This window comes from Lepisma saccharinum, chromosome 5 (assembly GCF_977018435.1).
Source record: "Lepisma saccharinum chromosome 5, izLepSacc3.1, whole genome shotgun sequence".
Lineage (NCBI taxonomy): Eukaryota > Metazoa > Arthropoda > Insecta > Zygentoma > Lepismatidae > Lepisma > Lepisma saccharinum.
Window position 1 is genome coordinate 74059818 of NC_139233.1, and position 9188 is coordinate 74069005.

At 38.7% G+C, this 9188-nt stretch overlaps 1 protein-coding gene across 2 annotated transcripts in view; it reads left to right on the plus strand.

Annotated features, from left to right (window-relative positions):
• Positions 1-7779, plus strand: part of LOC145988396 (centromere protein I-like) — an 86788-nt gene extending 79009 nt beyond the window's left edge. Inside the window, exons 14-15 of one of the 2 annotated variants that reach the window (XM_083123279.1) lie at positions 1922-2089; positions 7204-7779. In XM_083123279.1, the coding sequence (XP_082979405.1) occupies positions 1922-2089; positions 7204-7311 (276 nt within the window). In that variant the 3' untranslated portion in view covers positions 7312-7779. The remainder of the gene's footprint in view (positions 1-1921; positions 2090-7203) is intronic. The other variant, XM_083123278.1, reaches the window with a different exon arrangement.
• The last annotated feature ends 1409 nt before the right edge of the window (positions 7780-9188 follow it).

Here is a 9188-nt window from a genome sequence, read left to right on the forward strand (position 1 = left end):
AATGCAATCAATGACAGCTTGTAACCACACATTTGCACTCATTATTAGCATTTTACCAACTAGGATGACGTTTACAAAGAATGATGTCAGTGGCAGCTTGTAATCACACATTCGCGATTATCTCAAAAACGGCTTGTTTGCTTCTATTATCATGTACTTTCACCTGTGTCAGTTTGCGCTATTACTTTTGAGACACCCTGTATATGTATTTCTTTTCCAACACACAATTCACGTAACAGTGCAGAACAAAAATATGTTTCAAATTTTTAAATATGAAGCTTTTCCTGTAATTGTGTAATAGGATCTTGTATTGAATAAATGATTTTATATTCGTGCTTTGAAATGGACTATTTGACTTGAAATTCCAAAATTTCACTGATTTGATCTGAAATGTTAACAGAAAGTGCATGTAATTACATAACTGCCCAGGCCATTGTTATCAGTAGTAAATGTTCATTGTTCATGTTCTGTCTTGTGACAGAAGATGCAAGTGAGGAATATGTTTGGTTTATATCCATATTCTTCATATTTCAGTGTCTTATTTTTACATATTTGGAATGTCCCTTTGCCTGTCTATTTAGCCAGAGAACCATGGTGGTCTTATAAGTAGGGCATCTGATTGCCATGCAAGAGTCCAGGGTTCAATTCTCTGTGGTGGGTGGTCTCAGGTGGGAATTTTGCCAGTATCCTTGCATGTAGCAGCTCTGTACCTGGGGTAAAGGTGCCCAGGTGCTGATCACATCATACCCAGCATGGCTGAGATTGAGAATGTGTGGACCACCTCCAAATCCCCTACTTGTCTTCATGATACAGTGCAAAGTACAGGGGATAGCTGTACCTTTATTTAACGAACATAAATGCCTGAAATTCCAGGCTCTAGTAACAATTTATATGCCAAGCATGTTGAGTAGTCAATGCTTCAGTAGTAAGGCCTGGCCATGGGTTTTGTTTTGGGAGTGTCCTTTTATCAATTTGATGGAATCACCATTTTCATGTGCATTGTAATTAACAAAAATGACAGGAAATCAGTACAAAATAAAAAAATTATTGGGGAGCTACGAATAAGTAGCGTAACCCAGTCTTGGAAACCTATGACAACAACTGAGGGTTCATTGTGTTGACCACACCTCACCCCATAACTGGTTGAATGATCACCCATCTCAGCAGGTGGGAGTGAGGCCATTAATTTACAAAAATGACAATTATTTTCTGGTAAATAGCTTGTGACTTACATACACAATTCTGTGGTTTTACTATTGCTGTTATGAACATATAAAAGCAAGGAGGCTGAAGTGGGTGTGTTTATTTTGAAAAAGAAAAAGAAACTGTATTTAAATGTTAACTTTACAAAAAAAAACAACATAAAAATGATAACAGAATGGTAAAAGTTGCAGACTATACATGCAAAGATTGGGTGATAAGTTGTCAGCAATTTTACTGAAAAAACAATAAGTGTAAATTAACTGATTGGGAAAATGTAAAATCCAAGAAAACATCAGCAAAACCTAAAATTATCTGAATATTTATTTAGTTGATGCTTTTTCCTTGTTATTATTTACAGCTTTTTAATACATATGGGACAGATTAATTAGCACTAAACCAATATAGGTAGTTATGTCATTAGCAGTAAAATTGGTGATATTTTTACTAATCCAATATTTCAATAAATCGCCTGTAATTAATGCAAATTTTGCCATCTTAATTTTATGGATATAAATGTATAATTAACATAAGCTTGTTGTGTAAATATCTAGGTATACAGTTACACCAAATCCTTTAATAACATTCATTGATTTGCAATTTTATGTTGGTACTGTATCGATTTCCAAAATAATAACAATAATAATAATAATCATACCAGTGTATTCTTTATGCATGTGCACATAATGTATTCATATTATTTTATTTTTTATTACAATAGGCTTTTATGAACAAAACGGGCTCGATATTTCGGACCATATTTGTAGAAATGCCACACCCACGATACTTAGATGTGCCTCTGTCACAAGCATTTCAAATTAACAACCATTTAGCCCTTGCACCTTATTTTGCAGTATCACAGCCTCGGAAAGCTCCTCTGACTAAAGAGGTAAGCTCAGAATGCAAATTTGAATTTCTGTGTGTGTGAGTTTTTTTTTAAGGGTTTACTACCTAGTGAATGGCTTACTTTCTTGTATTTTGTGTAAGAAGTCCTGGGTTCTGATTTTGGCTTTGACCCAGAATTATGAGGACAATGAAATGAATAGCAGAAGACTAGTCTGGAAAGCCCAGATAGAAGGGCAATAGGAATCAAATGTACAGTAATAGAAATACCACATTAGAGATGGACAAATTACTAAACTATACATGCCCTGTTTAGACCTATATAAGCATGTCAGTGTATCAGTAATTTTACCACTGTGATATTTCTAATATAAATAGCATTTTTAGTGTAAAATTATGTGATTTTATTATTATTATGAATTAGGGGTGGGACTGATTAATCGGTACTCTATCGGTATCAGCCGATATAGGCATATCAGTTTATCGGAAAAATTACCGATCCGATATATCGATAAATATCTGATAATTTAGTGCAAAATTCTGCCATTTTCTTGTAATTTTTATGGATAATCTCCATGCCCTACTTTCTAACAAAGTAAATGTCTAAATATGCAATTTCTTTTGCACTGCAGTCACCTTGAAACATACATTTATTAAGAAGGCCAATGAACCTTTCAGGTTCTTCAAGGACCATTTCTAATTTTATATCGGATTGGTAGAATGTCGGTTATCGGTATCGGTAAATTTTATATTGGTACTTTATCAGTATCGGCCAACATTTCATATCGGCCCATCCCTATTATGAATACAAAAAGTATTATACAGTCAACTCTCAATACAACGACCTTTCACAGTTCCCGGGAAAAGGGTTGTTATTTCGAAGGGGTCGTTATTGGAATTTGCACCAATTTTTAGCTTAAACGGAGCTCAAACGGACACAAAGATGCCTAGGAGATGGTAACATAATTTATCCTGGTAGTTATACAGCCTGTTATGCACAGGATGTGTGTTGTGTGAAGGAAAATAGAACATGAAAACCAGTGGCGTGCCCAAGGAGGGTTGGTGGGGATTATAACCCCCCCTTTGGCCTGGTATTCCTAAAAAAAAAAAAGTCAAAGATAGGAAAATATGACAAAATGGGGGCTGACTACCAAGAAAAAGTGTGTATATATAACCCCTTCCATTCGAAAATCCTGAGCACATCACTGATGAAAACGTTTTCACAAAAAAGGATTTAAAATAATGTTACTTTCTTTCAATTGTGCAGAGTCGTTGATCTTCCAGGAAATTCTTACAATTCTAGTTCATGAGAAACCCGTTTGCACTGAGACCTATGGAAAGGAAAACAATCTCTCCCTTATTGCAAGCAAAACTCTGAAGATAATCGGGCAGAATGAATGTTGGATTTTATACGGGTCTACTGGAGCACTGTATGTTACAAGATTAACTGGTAAGATTAGATCTCTCGGGAGAAACAACACACAACCTTTCTAGGCAAAAAAAAAAAAAAAAGGCAGGGCTGTAAATTTTGTTCTGGTTCAGCTGTGTAAAATACATCGTAAAAAAGAAAGTCATATTTTCTTTGTTTCAACCAACTTCATTCACCCCCTCCCCCATTCAAGGGAGCAGTCCAAACTCCTTCCTTGACTTGCATTGTAATCCAGCGTGAAAAAGGAAACGCGCAACTTGCGATCTGTTTTCACCCAATGTGTATTCTTTGACGCAGTCGATAATCATTCGGGTTTGGAATTGAATTTCACTTTAAAATGTATATTTAGTCCCGATTAGCCCATCAGCATAAAATGAACTCAAAACAAGCTTTATGAAACTGAACATTTTCACATATCAAAATGGTAGATCATTATTTACTCTCACGTTAATCGACGATTTAATGTTGGATTTAGGAGTATTCTGGATGGTCAAACACCCACTCCTCCAAAATTTTTCCCCTTGAATAATGTCTTTTTAATCAGTCTCAGCGACCATTCCTACATTGAGCACTTTTTTTTTCTTCACATGAATGGTTCTGAAGAACAGCGGGTGAATTAAATTTACAGTTTTTCTTACCAGATGGCACAGAACATGAAGTTGTTTTAACTCTTGTTTTCCTTTCTGGAGATCAAATTTTGTTATCGTCAAATCAAAACAGCTTTGCAAGATTCAAAACAATAACTTTTTCCTTCGCGTTGGATGAGTCACTGCTGTTATCGGCAAGCAAGAGCTTTGCAGACGCTAGACAAAGCATTGGCACCAGCTATAGTGTAAAAAAAGGGAGACCAGCTGGAAGTTCGGGCAACAGGTGGCGGAAGAGAAAAATCCCAGTATTTAAGACGGAACTTTTAACAGCAGTGTAAAGAAGAAAGAAATTACCCTTGCTTTACGTTTTACCATGCAACAGACAATAATACGGACAATATTTCCTATGCAGACAACATCATAAAAAAATAAAAAATAGGACCTGAATTCTGCAATTATCAACATTGCCGTGCACACAGTGGCGAAGAATGAGCTGAGGAAAGGGGGGGAGGGTCACTTTTTTTTTTACTTGTCCTATAGTTTTTGTTTGTTTTCAAGAATATATCCAGAACTGGTTGCCCCATTTTAGACATCAAAGGAAAGGAAGAGGGGTGTGTCCACTTCCACCCTCGCCTGTAATCAGCCCGTGTGCACACACGAGCAAGAAAATAATGGCTGAAACAATCAGCATCGCCCCTCCCCCCACGTTTGCTGACAGGAAAAGAGGGAGAAGTCAGTCAGCCAATGGAACACTTTTTTGGCAGATATTACGACATCGACACAATTAGGAAAACTTATGAAGTGGGAAACAGGAGTTATGATGCACTTAAGATCGAAGTAAACTTTTGTGGAAACCTGGATGACAATGCATTAAGTGGGTTGACGATCTTTAGTTGGCCTATGTGGTTTTGATTATTTCTAACAGTTTCGCTTTTTTATGAAGTGTTACAGGGAACAAAGAACGCGTTTTGAATGAAAACGGTTACTGGAAGTTGTCGGCTACAAGGCCAAGAGTTGCTCACTCACAGGGGCCTGCTGAAATCTAGGTCAGAGCTGGACAGATGGGCCAGACTTCCAGGCGCCACGCGTCTGTATTTTGGAACATACCTGCGATCTTATCTCTCAAGCTGGTGTATTTATCGATGAAAGAGCTTGACCTGCCATACAAATTGGCAAAGACTGCAAGTCCAGCAGTCATTTCGGGCTGCTCCCCTTCCCTCCCCTCGCGAGTTTTCAGCAGCTCTTAGGACAAGGAAAGAAGTCAAGGTCGATTTAAAATAACATTCAAGCACATTCGATCTTCTCTTCTCGCGTATCCAAGAGAAAGCTTGGCAAAACAAGCTGCCTGGCACATTGGGTAGTGGCCGTCGAGTGTGGAGTAACATTGGTGCGCTTGAGGGAGGGGAGGACAGAGGTCAAGTGCTATTGGATATCACTCAAGCATGGTGTGGTGGTGTCTATTTTTAGTTCAGACCCAATCGGGATAAGGGTCGTTACTTCGAGAGGGTCATTATACCTGGGGTCGTAGAATCGAGAGTTGACTGTATTCGTATACTGTATTCCCTTGTTCTGTACAGTGGTAACTTCTGTCTATTTGGACAGTTGCACATTTACACCCTATCATAGCATGATTACTTTTATTATAGTTATTTGTTGAAAGGCATCTCCTTCGAACATCACATTTTTCCGATCCATTTCACCATCTATTTACTTCCATGCTTCACCAGTGTTCTGCTTGCAGTAGTCTCTTGTGCTGATGGAGACTTGCACTTTTCGAAGGCAGTTGCCTTCTCACCGTTCCTAGCAAGCAAGTAGAGAAAGGAGACAAGCTGCTCTCCTGTCTAGGGTCATTTGATTCTTCATTCTCGCAGAAAGTTTGTGAGCGACAACGATCAGTGATGCACTGGCATGCATCTTCTGTCACGTAGTGTTGCAATCCCATTCCATGTGAGGTGGTGAGAGGAATCTCCCTGGACATCTCTCCCTATTGAAAGCATGAGGGGGCCATAAAGGCCAGTGATGCTTGGTATATTGCCTAAATGCAGAATTTGAGGTGGGTGAAGGAGGAGGAGGTAATTCAACTGACAATCACAAAATCAAGGGTGGAAAATTCACCATGTGTGTTGGTGGCAGGAACAAAAGGGAGAAAATCTGAAGGGTAATTGTGACACCTTTATGTCTGTTGTAAACTATTACCAGCAGATAATATACGAGCCTATAGGAATATTATCTGTCCACTTACAAGGGAGGTTATCTAAGTGTCCCCCTCCGATTTCCATGAAACTTGGCAGGTGTATAGAGGGGCCCAAAGAAAGAAATAAGTGTTTTTTTTTGTTTCGGCTAAAAAAACTGTTTTAGGGCCAAAACCCTCCCCCCCCCTCAAATGTCAAGATGAGGACAACTTGAAGTGAGGATCTGACCCCTGTGTACCCCTCCGATTTCCATGAAACGTGGCAGGTGTATAGAGGGGTTCAAAGGAAGAAATACATGTTTTTTTGTTTCGGCTAAAAAACTGTTTTAGGGGGCAACCCCCCCCCCCCCTCAAATGTCAAGATGATGAGAAATTGAAGTGGGGATCTGACCCCAAAACCACGTAAATATGGCATAGGAAGAACACGCACATATAATTGGAACACACACAGCACAACTGTAGGATTGTCGGTACCAAACGCAAGTGCTATCATGAAGGACGATGGTGGTTGAAGTTCTGTGCTAATAGTACTGGCAGAGACACAAGTGGATCAAGGTGGAAACCTAACGGTGCCACAGCCTTGATCGTGACCTTTACGTGGTTATCTGACGAAGTGGAGCCTGTGCCACTGATAATCCTACCTGGCAACTTTATGTATATAGAGGTCCTTGTGACTGACAGACACGGTGGAGCCTAGGCTACCGAGAATAATCCTCCAAGGCAACCATTTATAGACCATTTATATGATCTAACAGACTACATGCTACCCTAAAGACGGAGGCAGATTCAGCCTCTGAAACGTAGGTAAATCTCTTTTAAAAAGTAACGGTCGTTAAAAGTCAAAAAACTAGAGTGAATTTTATATTGGTTCTGTAGAATATTGGTATTGGCTAAAATCTTTTATCAATCCTTTTGCATAATATAGTAATAAATTTTACTTTTCACATTTTCAGACTGCTTTACAAGTGGCAAAAGAGAATCTAACAGGTCTGTCTGAATTAATGAAATATCTGGCAACGAGATCTCAACCTGGCAGACAACCAAGGAACATTTCATTTTGACTGCCATATTTTTTGTCTATTACTGTGGAAAGATCCAGAAATGTGCCCAGACTTTTCACTTGTAACATTTATTGGTTGGAGGATTAGATTTCAGGTGGATTTGTGCAGTAAAGCAGTTATTTTTTCTCTCCTCAAGAAAGAAAGAAGTAAAGTGTTTGAAACACTCTGTGCAGGAAATATTCTCTGAAGCGATGTGTATACTTATATTAGGTATATAAGATAAATACTTGAATATGCGTGATTGATAATCTGAAACTCGAAGTGAGAAAATGCAATGTAATATATTCAAGGGGTTAAGAAGTTATTTGACAAGATGTAATTCTGTTTTTGAAAGTAAACAAGATGATATTTTAAAATAATAATGTTTGTCATTTGAGTACCTACGTATTCCATGTGGAAACATATTTCATACCTCTTTTGTAAGAACTGTGTGATGTTCCAATATTATATGTTGACTTTAAAGAGTTATTTGGCCATAAAATGTGTGTGTGTGTAAATTTTGGCCCAGCCAGAGTGTAAACCTGGATCTTTGGCACTCCATGCAAATGCTCTACGTCTGAGATACCAAGCCAACCTCTAGCCTCTCCACAATCAGAACAACATCTGAGGAAATTAATTCAACTGAACTAGCTATATGAAATTGCATATGGGACGGAGGATATATTATAACATTGTAACGACCCCAGATCGTCACAAGTAAAGATGGATCCACCTCTAAGTTTGTTAGCTTCTATGATCAACTTTCGTAACTGTTTAATGTAAATATTGTTAGTTCAAGATTGTAACGAACTCGGATCGTCACGAGTAAAGACAGATCCACCTCTACGTATAATCAACTTTTGTAACAATTTAATGTTAATACAGGTAGTTCAATATTTTCCCGCTTGCTTACACTAGCATCACCGACCGTATATAAGGGCGAAAGCTAGGCTGGCAAGTTAGTTAGACTACGCCTGCGGGCGAGAGAAGGTGTGCTCCGCTACTGCGAGAGACCAAACACCTGAAGGAGAGAAGGTGCCCTCTGCTAAGGTGAGAGTCCAATCACCATAGAGGAATCCCACTCTGCTTTCGGGCGAGAAAAGGTGCTCTCCGCTAAGGCGAGAGTCTAAGCACCATAGAGAAGTTAAACTCCACCTTCTGGTGAAAGAGATAAAAGGCCCTTATAATATTTAGTTTCGGCTTAATCCCACCTAATAATGGGAAAGTACCTCGGTTGAAGTAAGAAATGTGTTTTTCCGTTTCCCTACTTGTATATATGTATAGGATAATTTTAGTAAGATTAATGAGTAAGCTTCTCAAGGTACTTATTATTGTTAACCCTGGGTAGTCTTGTTTTTAAAACTTGTATATATATTATTATTTTGTTAAGGAAATAAACTGGAATATAAACTTTAATCACCTGTTGTTCTGTTGAGGTAAAAGCTATTGGTCCCATTTCATCTGAAATCTTTGGTGAAGCTCTTTTAAGACCCGATCCCTGAGAACTACGGAGTCTCATCTCTCCACTGAAGAGACAGTTAGCATTATGGGTAAATTTATGCACATTACGAAATGGTGTTGTTCTCCGCAACGTGCTCGCCGAGCAAAGGTGCGTGTCTACGTCGACGACTGAGGATGTTGCATAAATAAATGGCACTCACAATGTGGGACCCGACAGAACTGTGAAATTAATTGAAGCCGACAGAACTGTGAAATTAAGTGAAGCTGACAGAACCTTGTGTTATGGACCTTAAAAGGACTGTTCAGTGAAAGTGAAAGTACTGTGAGCACCATTGCATAGATTATTGGCGCCCGACAGCATAAAATTGGCTCCACGACCATTGCTTAAATTCTGGCGGCCCGACAGGTGAATGGGACTGATTTGTTGTGAATTTAGT